The sequence below is a fragment of the Lactuca sativa genome, chromosome 2 (assembly GCF_002870075.4).
Source record: "Lactuca sativa cultivar Salinas chromosome 2, Lsat_Salinas_v11, whole genome shotgun sequence".
Lineage (NCBI taxonomy): Eukaryota > Viridiplantae > Streptophyta > Magnoliopsida > Asterales > Asteraceae > Lactuca > Lactuca sativa.
Genome location: NC_056624.2, coordinates 171,682,388 through 171,706,539, shown reverse-complemented (window position 1 = coordinate 171,706,539; position 24,152 = coordinate 171,682,388). Strand labels below are relative to the sequence as shown.

General features: G+C 33.4%; 1 protein-coding gene and 1 long non-coding RNA gene across 2 annotated transcripts; both read left to right on the top strand.

Annotated features, from left to right (window-relative positions):
- Window positions 1–6,577: 6,577 nt before the first annotated feature.
- Window positions 6,578–8,650, top strand: LOC111900270 (uncharacterized). The gene is made up of 2 exons (XR_002853170.3): window positions 6,578–7,031; window positions 7,681–8,650. It is a non-coding gene; the product is annotated as an uncharacterized LOC111900270 (long non-coding RNA).
- Window positions 8,651–11,628: 2,978 nt separating this feature from the next.
- LOC111900320 (probable aquaporin NIP4-2) lies at window positions 11,629–15,001 on the top strand. The gene is made up of 5 exons (XM_023896202.2): window positions 11,629–11,748; window positions 11,839–12,060; window positions 12,170–12,367; window positions 14,659–14,720; window positions 14,818–15,001. The coding sequence occupies exons 1-5, from the start codon at window positions 11,629–11,631 to the stop codon at window positions 14,999–15,001; spliced, it is 786 nt and encodes a 261-aa protein (XP_023751970.1).
- The last annotated feature ends 9,151 nt before the right edge of the window (window positions 15,002–24,152 follow it).

The following is a 24,152-nucleotide window of genomic DNA, read 5'->3' as shown; positions in this document are numbered from 1 at the left end:
GGTCGGGGGCTTCGTGTTATCGAAGTCCCGGTACTGAAAAGTCTGACTGGCTCCTCCCCCAACCGCCGTTACAGCTGTTGTAGCTGCTGCGGAAAATGTCTTGGCAATGGCTGCATAGTGCTCGTTGAATTACTCAATCATGGCGGTCTTAATGGACCCAAACATCTCCGAAAACTGTGCCCAGAATAGCACAACAACCTCATCCTGCAGGATCTTCCGAATCCTGGCGTCCATCTCATTCGATCTCATCTGACCGATAGTCTCGGGCACTGCTGGTTCCTCCAGACCGCCCCCTCCTGATCCTGACCTGTATCTAGTCACAAATCTCCACGTAACCACCATGCTGAAAATATACCAACAGGATATCATACATTCCATATAATAATCCGGGAACCAACTCCCAACAAAGTCCTAGGGGTTGTGACTTCCTTGCTACGCGTATGGGTCTTGTGCTTTCAGTAGTACGGGCCTATACTACCTTCCACATCTACCCATATTTGCATCAGGTATCACCACAACGCCTTAACAATATACATATGCATGGCGAACGCTCAATCCTCACTCCTAGAGGAAGGCTAAATATCTCATAAATGGCCTACTGACCCCGCACAACCCACCCATGAAACTTCCACCAACCCTGCAGCACTCTTGTATGCTAGTCATACATAACGTTGGACCCTATAGACTTTTGAATACCTAATCCTACCCTAATCCCTTCATCAAACAAGAACAGGAAATAAAGTCAAACCAAACATTCTTAGGCTATAAGATTTTAATTATGTACGGTCGTGATGCATACACTAAGCAACTACAGTAATGATGTCAGTTTCATACAAGGAAAATCCTAGGCTATCATGCATCATATAATCAGGCAATTCTATCATGCAATTCCTAAAGATCCCTAGCCTAGTCCTAACATGTTGTTCTAACATATCACAAAATCAAATAATTTGTAAGGTATTTTGGGGTTTACTCGTTGGCTCCGGCTGATCGTACACTTGCATCCTCTTTCATTATTTTGAAAACCATTTGAAAATATCATTTTAAAATCTTGTCCTTATTTTGATATTGGAGAAGGATGAGTGTTTCCTCCAATTCACTCAAACAAAGACTCTGATACCCACTTGTAACACCCATGAAATTCAAGCCAATTTAAAACTTTTTAAATCATTCAAAAACCGGTAATTATTACAAATATTTTTCAGAGTATCCCAAAATCAAATCATAAAAACATAAGTAGTTGGACGATCATGCCTTCGCCTTCCCGCGATCATCAGAAGTACCTGAAACAAAATCCAAAACTATAAGCCCAAAGTTTAGTGAGTTTCCCCAAAATACCAAAGTCATACAATCATAATTATAAACAAACAACATGTATAATGAGCCATCAGACTGAATGGACCGCCTCGCAGGGCCATCAGTCTATCTGGACCGTTCTCCGAACCATCAACACGTCTGGACCGCCTCTTAGGGACTTTAGCCTGTTCGGGACGCTCGTCGGGCCTTCGGTCTGACTAGTATGCCCTCCCGGGCCTGCAGTCTATCCGGTCTGCCATGGGTATGTTGGCCTTCAGCATAAAGCAGGTCTGCCTCAACCCGACCCCCAACCAAACAATCATGTGCACATAAATATCATACACCAACATGTATATAACAGTCAAACCGATCTAATAGATCACTAATCATAACAACATCCTATAACCAGGATACCAACCTAACCGGTCACTAACATAATATTATCCTATATACCAGGATGTCGACCTAACCAGGTCACTAAGCATATCACCATTCTAACTACCAGGATGTAAATCAATAAGCATATCATGCAATAAACCCGGATACAAATCCGAAAAGGGCCAGCATTGGTTCCTTCGACCCTGTTAGTATAGTGAGGACAACTCACCTCACAAGTATTTCAGGATGATAATGTCAAACCCCTCCAAATACATCTACAACTCAAACACTTACATCCACCAATGATCCGCTTCCAAAAATTCCCAAATTACTAAAATACCCCCCCAGAAGTCGAACTGGTCAACCCTTGGTCAAAATCAAAGTCAACGGTCAAGGTCAACAGACCATGTTGATCTAACTCGTCGAGTGTAGCCTACTGACTCGTTGAGTCCCTCCAGAACTCGAGAAATCTCAAAAACCCTAGTTGACTCGCCGAGTTTCCAGACAACTCGTCGACTCCATGTGGTGTCCAAATGTCGGGAAAACCCTAACGGACTCGTCGAATCTTCTCACTGACTCGTCGAGTCCATGCAGAAACTAACCACGACCAATCTTCATCTGACTCGTCCAGTTTGACCATGCAACTCGTTGAGTCCCTTCAGTCCATTTTTCATTCAGACGTTTTTAAGCTACCCCAAAGCTCCAAATTGTAGATCTAACTTCCTAAGGTACAGATTCCACGTAAAGTTGCAAACTTTACATGCATGCAAGCTCTTAAATTCCAAAACTAAGCTAAGTGAGAGGTTTAGCCCAAAGATAAGGCCCTAAGCTTGATAAATTCAATAACTGTATGGCTATAAGGACTTAGAGGAGTCCAGATCTGAAGTTACAACTTCAGATCATGCCCAATACCCGAAATGGTCGACAAACATGCTAAAATGGCCTTAAAACCAAGAATAATGAGATCTAACACGAGAATGATCAAAAAGATGTAGGTACTAAAACAAAAAGATGACGTGGCAGGCAAAAAAGTGATGTGACAAGGTGCTAGGAGTGTTACCGCTTTCTTTAGCTTAACGATAAAATATGGAATATGTATTAGCCATAAAATATGGTGCACACATACTACTACATACAAGGAGACAATAAACATGGAACAAATGTCAGATAATAAGGTCATCATGACCAGACATTAAGCACAAACAATGAGAAAAAAGAACGAAGATCTAATTTTTAGTTTATTCTTATACTAATTGATTACTTGTAATCTGCTAATTATATGTTTCCACACCCTTTTATTTGAGATCATGTCATTAATAATAGAAAACTCCTTCAAGTCCATCCTCACATTATCTTCTCACTTTTCTTCTTTGGACGTCCTCTCATCCTTTTACCATAAACCATAACCGTCTCCATCATCCTTGTTGTGGCCCTCGTTTGTCTCTTTATAAACATGTATAAACCATTACAATCTTCTTTTCCTCAATCTCTTACTGACCTCTCTAACCAAACAAATCAAATAAATTACTATATTAGCCTAGAATTGACTTGATCTTGCAACGGTTCCGATATTGGTACAAAAAATAACATTGAAATAATAATTTTTTTTAGCATTTTTTAACTTTAACTATAATATAAAAACATCAAAGTAAGACATATACTTAATATTTTGATAAATAAATATTATACTCTTAGGGTGGAAGGTAGGGTTGTTTACTATTTGGTTAAAACCGAATTGTCTAATCGGACAATTTGGATTTGACTACTTGGTTCGGATATTCGGATTTTTGGATTGATTTTAAGCTAAACCAAATTATTATTTTTGGATTTTGGATTGGTTTTGGTTTATAAAATAAGAACCGAATAATCCAAAAAAACCGAATAACAACTTATTATTTAATTTTGATATATATATCTTTAATCATTTGTAAATTTACTAAATTATTTTTTAATTATTAGAATCTTTCGACCAAGATAGGACTTTAATATATACTTATCAAAACTTTTTTGTCAATGAAATATTAAACTATAGCTAATTTTTCTTAATAGTTATTTATAAATTACAATTCATAGCTAAAAAGTTTTATTTAGTTACTTTTAAAGAGTTAGCTAATATTTAAGTTATACATTATTTTAAATGTCTTGGTTCTTAAAAACCGAATTGTAAAAACCGATCCAACCGAACTGTAATTTGGTTGGATCGGATTGGATTTGAACTAAGTTTGGACTATTCAGATTCATGTTTTGAAAGCCGAAATCCATTTGGATTTACTTTATTGGATCGGATCAAACCGATCCATCCAAACGAACACCCCTAGTGAAAGGTGTTTTTCGTTTAACCCTCCAATAACGTCAGTCCTATGGAGAAGGAAATGATGTTCCCGCCAATTTTGTGTCCAACCAACCAACTCAACCTTCTTTTCTTCCATTTTTCCATGTTTCTTTCTTTGTTCAGGTTAGACAACCCGCACATCTCCTATCTTTCTCTCATTTTCTCTCTCCAACCTCCAAGTCAATCAATCTTTTTTATGGTTATGGTCAAACTCATATAACCCGCTCTTCTTCCTTTTACTCCACTCTTTCCATCCTTATAGTAATATATTTATATTATTAAAGTATAACAATTATGATATGTAGTTACTGATTTCTTAATTTCTAAATATTTATATTATAGAAGTTTGCAAAAATAAAATTAATAAATTTTAAATACATCATCAATAACAACAACAAACCCATTATGCTTGTTCTTCAATAAAAAAACTCATAAATCTTTTGTGAAGAACTAAAGTTTAGATGTATCATATTTAATATTTTGCTCGTTTTAAAAGCATTCAGTTAGATTACATTACATAATGATATATTAAAAAATTCATATCAATTATCTAATGATTTATGTATAAAATGAAGTTTGATATTTTTAATGTAAATTAAAAGTATATTACCAAAATGACATGTTACCATTCATCAATTTTATTTTGGTGATAAAAATAAAGGTTGATAGGAGCTATGAAACACCAAAATGTTGTTCTATTGGAGTTGGTGGTAGAGTTGGTCATAATGATCAAATTCAATTGCTTGATTTGAGTCGGGTCGATACAAAAATGGTTAAAAAATCAAACCAATTAATCGAATCCTACTAAGGGGTTGTTTGATATAGGTTCTAACTGGGTCTAAAAACAGATTGGGTCCAACAAAATCTAATTGGCATGTTTGATAAGGATTTAAAACTCAAAGACTCGGTCCCCCCTTTTTTATTGATGGACCGGGAACAATCCACAATCGTGCTTTCCTTGCATCAGCGCTTCCCTCAATAGAGCAAAAAACCGGTGACGCCTCATCAGCCTGTTCTGGCGGCAACTTCCACAACAGCGCATCAGATAAGCCGATTTCTTCTTCTTCTTCTTGATTTCAATAGAGCAAAATATGTTTCTCATTGATGCAACACTCAAGGCCTCTTCCAGGAATTACACGGAAATCAGAGGTATCGAGAAGCCATCCAGTCAGTTTTTCATCTTTGGTCCCTCTTGGAGAATCGTTTGGAACAAAAGAATTCTAAAAGAAAAGGAAATGGCGAGCGTCATCACATATTGCTTTTGATAATGAATGTTCACTATTAAGTATTAACCATAGCAGCGCATCAGGCAACTTCCACATCAGATTTTGGTAAATTTGAATAGAGCAAAACGGCCTCATCAGGCTTTTATTCTTTTTACGATTTTCCCCTGTTAGTGATTAATTGAACTATTGTAGTTATATGGGTGTTATCTCTAACGATTTGTGTTTAATGATCGGTGGTGGTGTTTTGTTAATTTTCTTGATTTCTCCAATGGGGCTTCATGTTATAGGAGTGAAGTTCAACAAAACAGCTGCAATTGGGTTCAACACACTTGTATTTAGGGATTGGTGGTAGAGTTTTTTATGTGTTATTGGATTAGTTTCTGGTAATGTGTGAATAAAGGTTATGTGTAATTGGATTAGCTTTGGTCATCGGATATGTGTTATTTGATTAATTTGTCAAATGTAGATCAAATGTTTGAATAAAGGTTATGTCTAGATTTATATCAGAGTTTTGCATTTCTCAACTCATTAGGATTAAATTTGGCCTTTGAGAGATGTTAATATCTTATGAATCTAGTATCCAATTGTCAATCATACACCTCATGTTTTGTTTGACAAGAAAAATAAAAGTAATTTGTTTTTGGTTATTTAATAATCTATTTTTAGAACATCATTCTTTGGAATTTATTCTTGCAACTAATGATGTGTTATTAAATTATCTACTTTGAGGGTAATAAAGTCATTTTATATAGTAAGTCAGATGCAAAATCAAGCAGCAAGTTTCAGTCAGAAGTTAACTCAGTCAGAACTTCTAACCCAGTCAGCTTCTAACCCGGTCAGCTCTAATCCAGTTAGCAAATATCAAACGAGCCTTAAGATCAAATTCAATTACTTATAAATTTTTTTGCGGGATTATTAAATATATTTTCATTGCAAAAAAAATAAATTTTTATTATTTTTTAAATCTAAAAAGTAAAAATATATTAATATTAATCTTTATTTGTGGAGAAAAAAATATTTATTTTTATTTTTTTATTAATAAATATTAAACATAATTTATAAGTTCAATAACATAAGATAAAGAGACCAATACAAGTATACAACGAAAACATGTGAACAAACTCTTTGATTGGGTGACCGATTTAGATCGCTGTCTTGCATTGCATTTTTTTAAAATTAATTTATGTACATTTTAATTGATTTGGGTTGGAAAAATGTTGCATAATCAATCAAAATACATAAACTAATAATCATCCCCTGTCCTAATAAATAAGTATTTTTCTGCCACGTGGCATTCTCTAAGCCCTCTTCTAACTTATATTCCTGGTGAAATTCCCAAATTATCCCTCTCACCCCTTATATACCAGTCAAATACTTTCCTCTTCAATTTTCATATTTCAATCTGAAAATCAAGAATTTATCTTCTAAATCTTCAGTCATCCTCAAATCTCGGTATTAAGCTGTGATTTGGGTTTCAAAATCCCTAATTCTCTCCCTTCAGTTGTAAAATCAGTCGTCCCTTTAATATTTCAACATTCTTGCTTTGTAACCTCTAATTTCCATCCGACTCCTTTTCTTTGATCTTTTTGGTAAGCTTCGATGGCGGAACAAGAGGAGGAAACGATGGCAAAATTTGAAGTGGATGACAGACCGATTGGGAGAGAGACGAACATCAATCGACCAGGGTCTTCCACCACCTCTCTCACTGCCGCATCAAGCAGATATCGCTCTTCTCAACATAGGTGACAATCGAACGACTGGTGACTCAACGGATGACCATTGACCCTAACTGCCATAAGGTGATTTGAATGAAACATTAGGTTATTTTATACCTAGTATCACTTAAATATTTTTGGAGACATCGGCATCTGTTCTTCATTTTTTATCGAACCCAAAATCCTTCTTCCCTCAAAAAAGTAAGCTCTTCACTCCAATTTGTAGTTGAATTTTGTTGATTCTGTCTAAATTGACATTTTTTCATCACATCCAATAATTTTCCCTATATTTTTTTACAAAAGGTAATGTTTGCACTTTGGATGTGAATGAAGATTATTAAGATTTTATATAATGGTAATTAGATGTATACCCTGTTTGTGAGTTGATATAGAAGCCATACTTTTGCTTTGATGAGTTAAGTGAAAAAAAATACAGAGATACTTGATAATAGTAGAGAGGTAGATGCAGCCAAATTGATAAGGTAGTAGACTGTGAATACTGTGAATCCACCATGCATTGAACTTGGCTTTAAATTATAAATGGGTGGTGGACTGGGTACCACCAATAGACGCCATGTAAACAAAACAGGTCCATTGAGTGTTGCTTGCATACTCCTGAGCCTAACCCAAAATGTTCTATACCATTACCATATCACAAAACAAAAAACGAAACACAAAAGAAAAAAAGAAAAGGAAAAAATAGCATAACATACGATTGAATTTGATTCAACAGGTGATGTTATTATTTCCAACAAGGCTCTCATAAAACAAGATGTATCCATGGTCAGTGTTGCTTTCATATTCCTGAGCCGAACCAAATGAAGTTTGAACTGCTGACACTACATCAACTATGGTAACTGAAATTTAAGACTTTGCTTATGTACTTATTATGGTTATAACTCCATGATTTCAGAAAATTGATCAAAGTTAGTATCTTTTTGGTAAAGTTTAATTTTCAAGGAAAAACTAGGCATGGTGGTTTGTTTAAAAAGTCATTATGTTAATATTTTGTTATAGTTTGTTGATTCAATTTGTTTATTTTCAACTGTACCAACCATACAATCTGTTTAATATGTGTATTTTGTTAAGCCGTTTATGTTTATTACATCCTTACTTCTGAACACGGTAAGCAACTTACACTTTTGTTCTCCATTATGTAACTGTAAGTTGTCAATTTATCTCACTAAGCTTGCCAGTGTTTATGCTCAATGAAGCACTTATTATGATAAGCAGAAATATCAATGCAATATGGAGAGAATTATTATACAACAGAGAGGATACACGGTGAAGGCGAAGTTTAATCACGATTTGTTGCTGTCGGATGCTCTAATTTGGTTGATTTCCGCTTAGGCAAAATATGGACGATTATACCCCTGTTTACAAAATGGTTGGTCTGAAAGATTGTCAATATCATTGGATGGTAATTTGGTGAATGTTAAAGATCATGTTTAATTTGAAGGCGTTGGAAGTATCAATAAAGGTGCTAATCACCCGATGAAAGTTTTGGACAATTTTACCCCAAGGTTAGTATGGAGCTTTCGTGAAGACATAGTTTCTACATGGTTCTATTTACCATTAGCAATTCATGTTTCTGTTGGGTGTCGATGGGGAATCAAATTGATATTATCACAACCATGGAAGTACATTGCTATTATTGGGATATTTAACTTTAAGTCACAATAAAGATGTTGCAAGTTTTAATGTGTTGTGACCTCAATGTTATGGTGCTTGGTGATTTTGGTGTTCCCTAATTGATCCGGTGCTTTAAAAAAACGAGTTAAATGATAGATTAATCATTTAATGTATCAAAATTATTAAATTGCTTATCATTTTTTTTAAAATTACTAAAAAACATATTCAAATGCTATACAATTGTGATTGAGCAATTTAAACTCAATTATTATTTTATATTTTTTTTCCATTTATCGTAAAAGATTGTATTTTTTTTACTTTGTAATATTAGGTAAATTTTATTAGTACGTTGGTTACCAAATAATAAAAACTTATGTTTTTTAAATTTACTACAATTATGTATATTTTTGTAGCAATTTTTTAGATACAAATTTTATTAAAAAAATCGTTATGTTTGTGGCTTTGTAAGCTTGGAACGCCCTAAATTTTAACAAATTTTGTTATCCACTTTTTTTTTTTTCCTACATCCTCATTTTCATAAATATAAGGCGAAAGAGAAAAGATAAATATAAACTTTAAAATAGGAAAAAAATCATGATAGTCGATCTACACTTTAACACATTTCTTAAATGGTCTCTATTTGCTTTAAAAAATGACCCGATAGACGAGGATTTATGAAGACACTATACTTTAAGGATCCTACCTAACTATAACAATGTACTTACAAGCTTTCTATTAGTACACTTAGGTTTAACAATAAAGCAACATACTATCAATTGTTTGGTTTTTATAATACCTTAAATTCATTCCCTTATACTACATCATTGTACTTCCTCTTTCAACTATAGCTAAATTACATTTTCCAGGCTACATTTTTATTTATATAAACGATTATGAATTTTGTTTATTATTTTATAGCAACTCACATCAATTTTTGGTGACAATCGGGTCACACATTAGAGACAAAAATCGCTAAACGAATGTTTAACAATAGATTTTATAAAATAAACGATAATTTCATCAATTACACAACATCAACTCATTTGTATCTCATCATATTACACTTCTTTTGCAATTTCAAATATTTTTGAAAAAAAAAATAATCACCGAAAGGAAACTATTTGTCGCAATCGTAGTACACAACTACATACCTAACTTGCAACTAATTAAATCTAATTCGCATATTACAATCTAGATGGTATTTGAATTTTCATTTCTAAGTTTTTATTTATATACATAGATTTGGATTTGGTTGATATTTGTTTTATACCAAGTCATTCACTATTTATTACCTATATTATTTCGTTTATCAATGTCATTTTCATTATTGATTGTGTTTTTGTTTACATTTTATTCAAATTTATATTATGTTTGTGTTTACACTTTATTCAAATTTATATTATGTTTTGTAAATCATATTCATATTAAGAGAAAAAAATAAGCGTTAAATATAAGAATTGCCGATCATCTTTTCATTTTTTTCTTAGTATTGGAATATACTTTTGTTTATTCTTATTATAGCATTGTATTTTCATTATTACATCATTATATATTGAAAAGTCCATCAATCTTGACCATGATTTTTTTTTTAGTTTTATTTTAACAATAATATCATATTTTATATCGGTTGTGATTGAGTTATTGATAAAACTTCCCTAAAATTATACCGAAAGTAGGGATGAGCGTAGGCGGGTACCCGCCTCATTTGGCGAGAACCGGAACCGGCGGTTCCTAGAAAGTTAGAACCGGAACCGGAACCGCTCTAGGCGGTTCTTAAATATTTGGAACCAGTCCCGGAACCGGCGGTTCCAGTTCCGGGAGCGGGTAACCCGGTCGCATTAATTTTGTTAACTTTTTTCGACAAAACCGCAATTTAGTTCAATCCAAATTAAATCAATTCGGACCAAAGACGGACAAAATCGGATCAATATATTCTAAACCGGTCTAAGTAACACACCTTTATATGAAATTATATATATATATATATATATATATATATATATATATATATATATATATATATATATATATAAACCGGTTCCGGCGGGTACCCAGCGAGTAGCGGTTCCGAAAAAACGAGAACCGGAACCGGAACCGCCTTAGGCGGTTCCATAACTTTAGGAACCGGAATCGGAACCGCCTCTGGTTCCAAAACCGGCAGTTCCGAGGCGGTTCCGGTTCCAAAAGCGGGTACCCGGTTCCGATGCTCATCCCTAACCGAAAGGGTTAAACAAAATGAAACAAAACAAAAATTTCAACCTTAATTTCCTATAGAAACCAAAACGTCTTATAATAATAGAACAATGAAGCTCTATATTTCTATTGAAATTTTACAAATTTGCATTTTAAAGAACAGATTTAGTTTCAAAAGCCACCTTTCAGAAAAGAAGAAAATTTTAATTTGAGGTTTTAAGAAGGGGGGGGGGGGGGATCTATAGCTCTTTAGGATCATCAAACATGAAAACATATTAATTTTGTTATCTTAGGTTAGGAACCTATGTATTTTTGTTATTTTAAGTTATTAACCCATGTATCAGATTTTGTAAATAAATTAATGATTTTAAATCAGTGAATAATGACTATTAGTTTTATAGCCTATATAATATTTTACTTTGTAGCCCGTGTAAACCACGGGTTATAACCTAGTTTGTCAATAAATCCTTATCTTGAGATACAAATTTATCTTGAGATATAAATTAAATTGAACTTCAAGGATTAGGAGATTGTGGGGAGTCGCTGCACAAGCCACTTCTGATAAAGGTGGTAATCATAAAAGCTTTTCATTCCAAATAGATGTAAGTTATGCCACATTAATAACAATTGTAAAAAAAACACAAAACAAATATGTCATGTTGACTTCATGATAAACAACGACATTATTGGCCAATCGCCTTTTAAGTTTCCAAATATAGGTTAAAAGTACTAATCATAGTAAATAAAGTAACATAAGACTCGGCCTCACTATAAACATCATCAACCAACAACCCTTTATTCACTTTATCAACTTTTTTTCTCATTTATTTAGTTACAGGGCAAGTTATCTTGGATTATGGAACTTCCGAGTGATATTATTGATGAATCAAATGTCTCAGCAGTGGAGAAAGGCGATGTGGTCTTTAGTTCTAATTTGGCCCTTTCCTCGAATCCTTTGATTGATTTGACACAAAGGGTATGTTTAATAATCTTGAATACAAACAATATAATGCATCTACGTGTTTAGATACACCTTTTTGGCTCAGTTGTTGTGTTACATATACAGGTATTAGCTGAGTTTATTGGAATGTATATTATTATGTTTGCTGGTAGTGGGTCGATAGTGGTGAATAAGCTTTATGGTGGAACAATCACTTTTCCTGGAATATGTCTAACATGGGGCCTAATCGTCATGGCTATGATTTACTCCCTTGGTCATGTATCCGCCCACTTCAATCCTGTTGTCACCATTGCCTTCGCTCTCTTGGGTTTGTTTCCTTTTAAGGAGGTAATGAATGAATGCACTTTTCTTGTTTAGTTTTACACTTGCACACCTTTGAAAATTTAACTCAACCTCTACATTTGTCCACAAATGTTTTATGTTCTACATTATGTAGGTGTTCTTTTATATAGGATCACAAATTTTGGGAGCAACTCTGGCTAGCGGGACAGTGGTGTTGATTATAGACATAAACCCGAAAGCTTTTTTTGGAACTAGACCATCTGGCTCAATCATGCAATCGTTTGTTGTCGAGATCATTATTACTTTCATCATGATGTTCATTGTTTCGGGTGCCACTAATGACCATCGGGCGGTATGTATCATTTGTAACCTTTTTCTTAGTAATCGTATAGTTGTATTTGAAACGAGGACAGACTAATTGATTATTCTCTCCTCTTTTTTTTAACAATATTTTTCTCCTTTAAAATTAAAGTTATTTATGTCTAGTATTGAAATTAAAGGATTAATATTATAATGTGATTACATATGAAATGACTTATAGTCTAAATATAAGGTGTTTGTGGAAATATGACATAAACCAAAGGCTCAATTCATGATCGGGACAAAATGTGTAGTTTATAAATAAAGTATGTGGGTGTTTGATGTTTTATTAAAAAAAAACTTTGAGAATTAAACACGTTAGTAAACCTTGTCTGAAGTTCAAATCTCATTTATTTAAACTTTGAAATGGCATGTTTCATCCGTTAAAAAAAATCAAATTGAGTGAGAAAATAGTAAGTTTTATATATTTTAACGTGCCTTTTGTATTCATATTGTTTATTATACTTACTATTCTATAGAAAATAATCTACGGAAAAGTCCTTATGTTTAGGTCTTATAATCGATTTAATCCTTATTTTTTTAGTTAATTAAGTACCAAAAACTGGAAATTATATTCATTTTAACTCTTTACAGGGTCAACAGACCATCAAACTTTCAAAAACTGCATCTTTTACCCATATTTTAAATTTTATTACAAATTTGATCAAAGTTTTACACTTTTGGCCCATATCTTAATTTTTATTATAAATTTGGTCCACAATTTACACTTTTGGCCTAGATTTCAAAATTTTGTTACAAATTTATCATAAATTTAGTTTTTTTACATCTTTTTTTTCAAAAGTTTGTTTCGAATATGTTTTTTTGCTTTATAAAATCATATTTATAAAAAAAACATATTTTCACATTGAAAACCTTCTTTTCTCTCTCTCTCTCTCTCTCTCTCTATATATATATATATATATATATATATATATATATATATATATATATATATATATATATATATATATATATTTAAAAATCTTGTTGTATGCAAAATACATATTTATAAAATTAGGCATTTATTAAGTGCATAAATATATACAAACCCATTTTTTTATAAAAAAATGTATACAAACACGTATTTTATAAATTAATGCATAGAAACACTTATTTCATAGTAAACATATTTGTATGTATTTATAATTTATATGCACACAAATAGGTTTTTATATATAGTTTTTTATAAAAACATATTTTTATATATTTTTATTATAAACACCTATTTAATAATAATTGCATTTGTATACAAACATGTTTATTATAAAATAGGTGTTTGTATACAAATACATGTTTTACAAAAATATATATTAACACGTTTTTATAAATTAGAAAAAAAAAATACTAACATGCCTTTATAAAAAAATGTATCGAAACACGTTTTGTTAAAAGAAATATATAAAACACCTATTTGTGTGCATATCGATACATACATATATAAAAATACGTTTACTATGGAATATGTGTTTATATATATATATATATATATATATATATATATATATATATATATATATATATATATATAAACATGTTTGTATATATTTTTATAAAAATACGTGTTCGTATAAATTTTCTTTATAAAAATGTGTTTGTATACAAATGCATTTATTATAAAATAGGTGTTTATATATATAATAAAATATGTGTTTGCATTCATTTTTTTTTTTATAAAAACGGATTTCTATTTATTTATGTACTTAATGAATACATATTTTTATAATTAGGTATTTCGCATACAAAAGTGTTAAAAAAGTTTTTATATAGAAAATGAAGGTTTTTTATGTGAAAATATATTTTTTTTGTATAAATATGATTTTATAAAACAAAAAAAAACATATTTGAGACAAAATTTTGAAAAAAAGAAGATGTAAAAACCCAAATTTAGGATGAATTTGTAATAAAATTTTAAAATCTAGGCAAAAAGTGTAATTCTGGACCAAATTTGTAAAAAAAAAATTAAAATCTAGGCCAAAAGTGTAAATTTTAGACCAAATTTGTGATAAAATTTAAAATTTAGGCCAAAAATATAATTTTTGAAAGTTGGATGACCTGGTTACTAGGTAATATGGTTAAAATGAATACAATTGATGGTTTTTAGGATTTAATTGAGTAAAAGAGATAATGACTAAATCGATTATGAGGCCTAAACATAACGGTTTTTAAGTCGATTTCCCAATAAAGTATGTGCATATCAACTTTAAGATTTAAAATGGTTGTTTTGACATACAATACTTTTAATGGAAAATAACGACAACACAATTTTTTAAATTAAATGTGCAGAATAAAAAGTATGGAGGGATCGTAGTTGGTATGACTATAACACTAAATGTCTTAGTAGCAGGGTAACTTTCTAACTCTAATGAATTTATTTTATCAGTACAATCGATTTTTATTTATATGAAATTCATTTAAGAGAATCTATTTTTTACTTGTATACAGACCGATATCCGGAGGATCGATGAATCCAGCAAGAAGCCTTGGACCAGCCATCGTTCTCCATAGTTACAAAGGAATTTGGGTGTACATATTTGGTCCACTCATCGGGGCAATTGCAGGTGGATTTGTTTATAACTTGATCAAACCAACAAACAAATCTTTTAGCAAATTGTTTAAGTTAACTTAATATAGTATATTGAGATCTTAAATCACTTAATAGAACTCATTAATGATAATTTTTTTTATTTTCTTAAAGATTTTAATATAGTTTTACACATTACTGAATTTGATTTTTTTTATATAATTTTTTTTCAAAAAATCAATTCTCATTGGTATGGACTCTCTTATTTATTCTTTCTAACATTCACAATCTAAAAAATAACAATAAAAAGGTTTTCTAAATAAAAGCCTAAAGATATTAAGAACATATGTGTGTTCCGTTAATGATTCTAGCTAACATAAAAATGCTAGATACATTGACAGGTGTTACTATAATTGTGATTCACAGATATAACAAAAAATAGGTTCCCCACAAGGTATTGCGAGGTGGGGGGGGGGGGGGGGGGGGGGCTTATATTTGAAAATGATACTAAACAACCCATTTTTGAACTCGATACCTCCCATATGGAGTGCCCAAGCCTTATCCAGTGAGCCACCAAGGTGATAATTATAGTCCACAAATATAATGTATGTTTAATATATATGCATGCTATATTTTTTTGTCACAATCCATAATATCACCAAAAGTAATCTATAAACAAATATCAATGTGTGATCTGTGCAAGACTAAAAACCCTTCTATTACATGGAACTATGCCTATATAGAAAGTGTTGGTTTGAAAGACTATAAGTGAGAAAATATAACATTTTACATAATAAGCAAAATCAAAGACATGCAAAGCAAGTGAGTATCCTACACAATCATATCAAGTATGCGATCCATCACCTCCACATCAATTGTTGTGCCAATGTCGAAGCTTAAATCAATAGTTAGGAAGAAATTTGAAAAAGTGAACAAAAATGGTCAAAATGATTTCTTGTTTCTTTATGGTGTATACATGAAAGAGAGAATAAAGAAATTGAAAAAAATGAACTTAAAAATTTATTGTATTATCTCTTATTTCTAAATGATGTCAAAATTAGAACTTTTTCATATTGATAGATTGGTATATGGAGTTAAGTATAAAGTCACACTTACCCTTATAAGTATTTATGTTTATCATTTTTTACTCACAAATCTCTACCTTGACATACATATAATGTTCGGCCCTTATTTCCAACACATACACACATACACACACACATATATATATATATATATATATATATATATATATATATATATAAGTGTAAACCTCCCAACTACACTTGAAATCATACCTAGATCACAAACCATTATCCACTCAAACCTTCTAAGTCGATCCTAAGACTTTCACATCAAACCAATCACCATGAAGTTTACATGAATTTTCCATGATCTCTATTAAACCTTTCTTCATCCATATCACACTTACATAACCTTTTACAAACCTTATGTATTCGTGCTTTAGCGAATTCTCCAAACCATACATGAACCCACAATGTGAACTAAGTTATTATTCACCCGATAAACCAAATACACCACTGGGTAAGCCCTGGAGTTTACTTTAACAAGACCACTATAAAGAAACTTCACTTATCCTACTATGTATGAACATTTTTATTTGTAATTGACCCATACCATTTGGCTAAAAACTTAAGCCAAAAATCCCACCCACGATCTGTTTAATTTCCAAACATTATCTTAACCTATAGAATCACTATTTTCAACACAAACGCGTCCTAACAAGTAACATCCTCTATTTGAACCTTGTAGTCTCTCATGACCTCCAGCTTATACCTAGCTAACCAATGATTTAACTCGTCTTTTTTTACCTATCGTGAGTAATCAAAGGACAACCCTCTCGACTCCATCTTGAGGAACATCTTCATACAATTCCACTAGTATAAACCTAAGACTATGTTGAAGAATCTCATGACAATGTTCTTTGTTCATCCATGTATCAAACTGAGTAGCATATTTACCAACATTTGATACAACTTTAAAGTTGTTGTACTTGAAGAACCATCTTGGCGGACCACAAAAGTTTCATCGAACCTATTATCCTAACTCAACACGACATGCATCTCAAATGGGGACCAAAATCAATATCGATTGACACTGACACCATATACGTATATGGACCTTCCTTCCACTTTTATATACAACATCTCACCCACAAATACATGCTTGTTCCTAACAAGTGTAAACCATATTATTTGTTTATTTAAAAACACATGTGGCTTGAAATGAATCTTGACCTGCTATAAACAATCATTCCCTATAAATATGTTGATTACCACTTAAAGAACCACCTTCTATGTTGTCAATAACCAAGACTATTACAACTCTCTTCCACCAAACAACACAATTTCTTTTCTCTTTTGACATGGTGTCTTTGTTCTTCGATGCATATTTTTTGATCAATCAAACATTATGAAAACCTTAACTGAAACGACACCTAACCGCCTCTAGTTCATCCCTTTGACTAATTTAAGAAAATTGTTGCCCGAGAACAACCATAAAATCATTTTCTTGATCGAGAAATCCACATGAAAATCAAAAGGGTCGTCATCCAATTGAAACATTTTCATTATCTAATCAACAGTCTTCTTCCCAAAATCTCTAATACATTATTTGTTGTACTAAGAATTGTTAAGGTTGAAAATTCGATCCAAAGTGATTTTAGTAATTTCTACTATCAATTTAAAAGTTATAACATTTGAGGAAAATAAGATACACCAACACGATTTAAACTTTAAACTTTATTAATACGTAAATAATAATACCGAAGCTCTTAAAATATTAAACACCAAAGATACCATATATATATATATATATATATATATATATATATATATATATATATATATATATATATATATATATATATTGTAACGATCCAAAAATCATGACATAAAAATTTTTGTTTTTAGATTAATAAATCGTTAATACATTTCTTTCCCATGAAACCAAAGTAACCAAGAGTTAGCAAAAACATCATCAAATCAGAGTAATTTACAGAATGCGGAAACATGTGGTGTGTGCCCTGAAATCGTCCCGAGCTCTTTCCTTAGAAAACTGAAGTACCTGAAACATAAACTAAAAACCGTAAGCACAAAGCTTAGTGAGTTCCCCAAAATACCATACAACATACAACCATAGATTATCATGCAACATACATAACATATATATATATATATATATATATATATATATATATATATATATATATATATATAGTTGCCATGTGTAACATCCTAAAATTTAGAGCAAAAAAATCTCGTTCTCAATATAACTAAAACACATTTGTAACTTGGTTCTCACATAGAAAAACATTTCAAATAAAACATATATATATAGGTGTCTGCGCTGCGATCGTCTTGAGCTCCTTTATTTAAAAATTGGAAGTACCTGAAACCAAAACTGAAAACCGTAAGCATGAAGCTTAGTGAATTCCCCAAATACCACATATCATACATATCAACATAATGCCTAGCAAATCTGGGTGTTGGCCTACCCCTTCGGTCTCTTTCAACCAGATACTACCATACATAACCGTGAGCCATACATAATATTCATGTATCATAATCAAATAAAGATGATATGTGCCGAACATAGTCTTACTATTATGCCACAGGCCGCCACGTGGTCTTTCTGGCCAAGCCAGGGACCACCCCCTCGGTCTTATAAATAAGTGCCAAGAGCCACCTCCTGGTCTTCCATGCAAGCATCACAAAGACAACTAGAATACATATTACTCTGCTTAGCGAATTAGCATACAATGTGCCACGAGCCACCTCTTGGTCATTCATACATAATGTCTAGGGCTAACCCCCTGGTCTACCTACCATACATAATAGCATATAGTGTGTCAAAATCCGCCTCCTGGTTTTTCATACATAATGCCTAAGGCTAACCACTAGGTCTTCCTACAATACATAAACCAAATGGGCCAACATTGATGTAAGTCCCCAAATATGCTTGTGTATCAATCATATCCGTTTGATGGTGTAGAATCCCAATCAAATGGATGATGCCATATCAAATGAAGAAGAAGGAGAAGAAGAATAACTTGAATCTATGATGTATTGAATGAATATGAATGAAGATCCTTACAATAGATTCACACACACACACACACACACTATTCTTCTCTTTAGTTTCTCTCTCTAGAATATGCTCAAGATGAAGTTATTTATTGAAAATTCATATGTTCATCTTGATGCCGTGAAGAAATTGAAGATTAATGTTGAAGCCAAGCTCCTAATGAAGATTGACCATAAAAGCCAGCTACTTTTTAGGGGGAGTTTGTTGGGTCAATTAGAAAAGAAAGCTATAAACCAAGGGGAGATTGTTGGGTCAAAATTATGGTTTATACTTTGCTTTTCTAGGAAAATGTATTTTTATGTCTAGGACCGTAAACAACTTGGTGTTTACGGCTGTATATGTGTTTACAGTTGTGTTTACGGCCGTGAACCTGTTTATGACCCATGTCTCATATATATATATATATATATATATATATATATATATATATATGTTAGGTGGGTGAGGAATGCACGAAATCAGGAGCTTAAGTGTGTGTAATCCAAGGTGTTTTAGAGAGAGAATAAGAGAGTATTTGAGTGTGGGAATCTGGAGCTTATATGAACATATGAATCAATCAATTTTTTCAGATCTGGAGCTTATTTAATCTTATTTTTGAAGGATTTCTGCGTTTTTGGATAGATCTTGGCAAAATAAAGAGGGTTTGTTCTTTGTGTTTTTCATAAAAACGAGTTTTTTATCGAGTTTTGGAGCAAAAAGAGGCAAAAAACGCTGTTTTTGGTCGTAACCAGCGAGGGGGGTGGCAGCGTGTACGGCCAGCAGCTAGGGTTTCCGAGGTGTTTACGGCCGGAGTTTACGGTCCGAGGTCTCGGAGTTTACGGTCCAAGGTTCACGGTCAGTCTTCGCACGTGTACGACTCGGTTCACGGTTCGGTCTTGTGTACGGTCCAGCATCCTCACTTCGTGTTCTCGGCCAACAGACGTTCTCACAAGTGAAGTCCTCGCATCGTACATTTAAAAAAAAAAGGGAGGCAGACGGATTTTTGTAGGTGCCAAGGATCGAACTCGAGTCTCCTACCTACTCGTCCCATGCATCTTACTAGTTGGACTAACAGGTTCTTTGTTCCATTCCTTCGAAATTTATTTCAAAAGCACTCGCAGTCGCTTCTAGTTTCGCAAATTTCACACTTTTAACCCCATAATTCAAACTTCTTTCAATTTTAAATTCTATTTTCTTCCAAAATTTTAGCTTTTAATTTTTAAATTTCAAAATTGATTTTTACTTCAAATTTTGACTTTGACTTTAAACTTTTACTTTCTCGTTTAACTTTCAAATTTTCAAATTTAGCAGTTCGGTTTGACTTTTAAGTCTGATTTTTCAAGTTTAACTTTTAAGTTTGACTTTTAAGGTTGACTTTCTTGTTTTAAAGTCAAAGGGCGTTTTTGGTAAACAACGAGTTCTTCAATTAATGTCAATGAAATTTCCTTGGAGAATTTACGTTAACATTATGAATTACTACGTAGCGAAAACGAGGACCTAAAATACGAAGGATACCAACTTAGGAAAGGCCAGAAACCATTGAAAGAACAACTAGAGGCCAAAACTAAGGACTTCAGGAAATTATAGGCAGAGTATAGTGACAAGTGTGTCTATTATAGATATCTTCATAAAGAACTTACTACTGTCATCGAGGAACTTGAAAAATGGAAAATACGCTTTGAAAATGCCAATTTCAACTTTAAAAAATTCGATGTGTCAAGTGACAAAGCGGCAACAATGATTGAAAAACTAACGAAATAGAAGGACCAAAAGCAAGTAGGAATAGGTTATGAGGGTGTCCCTCCCCCATTCAATCACAACTACACTGCCAAACCTTTGACTCAGGAAGAGATTAACCGAGAACCATTTATGGTATACGGTAAACCAGCTGCTAAACAGGCAACTAAGGGTGTTGAGATGAAAGATTCTAATGATTCTACTTCCTGTGCAGGTAAAGTAGTAAAGGACGAGAACAAGGAGAAAAATATTGTACAATCCAATGACTCCTTGATCTCTGACTCTGTTGCTTCTAATTATGATACTCCTAACAAGCCTGTTGTTAGGAAATACATGCCACCAACACAAGTTAAACATAGTGCCTGCTGCAACTGTGTGTGTGGGAAAAACAAGAGACAAGGCAAGGACACGCCACCAGGGGCAGGAAGAAACAATTTCCCAGTGAAGAAAAAGACATGTTTTCACTGTGGAACACCTGGACACATTGCCCGAAACTGTCCAAATCGCGCATACGTTCCATACTATGCACAAGGCTGGCATAATGCACTAAGAGGGACATACTCCAAAAGAAACCCTTCCAGGTCACAATCGTGTAATGGTAACTGGAACGCGCAGAAGGCTAAGAATCAAACCCACAAGGCCAAGAATGCAACTCCCAAGGTTAAGAAGGGAATGCTGGTCAAGAAACAAAAATCAAAGTCATCTCAACGGCCGACTTCAAGTTCAAAATCAAGTGCCGAGGCATCCATCGGATCAAACAAGAAATGGGTTAAACCCGAATATAGATGGGTACCAAAGGTGAAGACTCCCAAATCTTCCAATGATTCTAATATTTCTACATCTTCTGTTTGTGATAAGCAGGATATGTCATAGGAGAAAGTGATGGGTTTTATGCATAACAAACATTCCTATGTGCTCATACAAACCCTAATGCTTGGATCTAGGTTTCTCTATTGAACATGCTTTGAATCCAAGACTTGCAAACCCTAATCTAGCATAAAAATATCAAAACAAACATATAGAATCTGATCTAGATGTTTACCTCTTCAAATATTGGCTTAGATCTTCTTCTCTTCTTCTCTTGAGCTTAGAGTCACAATTGTAACCCCTCTAATGGCTTACAAACACCACAAGCAATAAGGAAACTATATGAGAGAGGTAGGAGGATGCTAAATTCGGCCCTAGGGTTTCCTTGGAAGCAAGTGGTCGAATTTGGGAGCTAGGGGTCCCTATTTATACTGCTGGATGCTAGGGTTTCAGTCTAAACCCTAATGGACAGCTTATTGACCAAGCAGCCCATGGAACCTTCTGGATTAAGGCCTATGGACGAAGTTTTTATGGATCCCCATCATAATTTCGTTCTCCCTTTGATCCATTAGGTTTCCCAGCCCATATATTCAACTATCAAACATTTGGCAGTTTATACCCATTTATTCAATTAGTCTCTTTTAGTCACCAAATTAATTCACAATTTATTTATGACTAATACTAATTAAACAATATGATTTATCCTTTAATATATTATTCTTATAATATATTAACAAATCATAATATCCTCTCTCTCTCTCTCTCTCTCTCTCTCTCTCCGTAAATTACCTTGTCAAGTTGCACTGGTGAAGGCAACCCAAAAAGACCATGCACAACCGAGTCAAGTACATACCAAATATAGTTACGGGCTTAGACACTATTCCAACTGTCTCCCACTTGGATAAGTCTAGTAACTATATCTCACATACGAATTCAGAATCCGATTAGAAATTGTAGCTTTTATACTTCGCTGTCAACTCTAATCAACTTGTCCTTCAGATAAGGGATCTTATAATCCTCCGTTCTAGATATCATGTTGACAATGCTTATTGTCCAACATTTGTTTCTTGATCTCTAATTTGCTTGACATAGAATTTAGTTGAACACATCAACTTCATTCTGACCGGGCCCGGCACATAAGTCAAACCAAATCATCAAGTGGCCAAGATATCACTCTTATTCTTATAGAATAAAAGGAACATATCAACTTTGACTCATATGCATCTATTATTCACTAATTGAATCGTGCACAACAATGTGTTTTATAACATCAAGTTACTGATGCGTTTACATATCATCAATGCATAAACCAGCAAACAACAATCATATCTCTAAGTTTTAAGACTATATGATATTATCGCTTTGCGATCACTTAAGGCAAAACACCATGAAGTGATACCAGCAAACTCGGGTTTATTACAATGCTCAAATCATATTCATAAGCACTCGTGAACTTTGCAGCAAACCTTTGCTATGCCCAAAACCTTTTAGACAATCTACAAAAAATTCATGACAGTCTTCATTCATATCTACTTCCAAAAGATGATTGACTGTGGACTGTTCGAATAATCCTATCATTCAGGAAGTCAAAGCATGCAAAATTGAAACAATAGATAAATAACCAACACAAGATAGTAGCTTTACTCATAAATAACACAATTTTATTTATTCATCGAATGTCAAGTACAAACTATCTATTACACGTTTCCTATCTAATCCAAACTTATATCATCCTTCAGCCCATTGCTCCTAGCGTGCTGCAAGTGTTTGACCCTACTTAGTCCCTTCGTAAGGGGGTCTGCTGGGTTTTCTTCTGATGATACCCTCTTCACAACGAGGAGTCCCTCTTCTACCCGATGTCTGATAAAATGATATTTTCTGTCGATATGTCGAGATCTACCATGATCTCTCGGTTCCTTGGTTAAGGCAACCGCTCCTTCATTATCACAGAAAATTTCCATCGGCTCCTTTATGGATGGAACAACTCCAAGGTCTCCAATTAAGTTCTTCAACCATATAGCCTCCTTTGACGCTTCGCTCGCCGCAATGTACTATGATTCACACGTTGAATCAGCTATGGTTTCCTGCTTGGAACTTTTCCAAGTCACTGCTCCTCCATTCATGGTGAAGACCCAGCCCGACTGTGATCGGAAATTATCCCGATCCGTCTGAAAACTAGCGTCACTGTACCCTCGTACCCTTAAGTCATCACTCCCACCGAGGACTAGAAACCATTCCTTGGTCCTTTGCAGGTACTTAAGAATATTCTTAACTGCAATCCAATGGGGTCTACCAGGGTTTCCCTGATATCTGCTGACCATGCTCAAAGCGAAGGCCACATCAGGGTGAGTACAAGTCATAGCATACATGATAGAGCCTACTGCGGAAGCGTAAGGTACTCGACTCATATCAGCTATCTCTGCTTCTGTACTCGGGCTCTGAGTCTTACTCAGCTTGGTATTTCTTTGGATTGGCAACTCCCCTTTCTTGGAATTTTCCATACTAAAACGCTTCAGTACCTTATCCAAGTATGTATCCTGACTGAGTCATATCAGTCTCTTTTCTCTGTTTCTTACTATCCTTATTCCCAGAATATAAGCAGCCTCTCCGAGGTCCTTCATAGCAA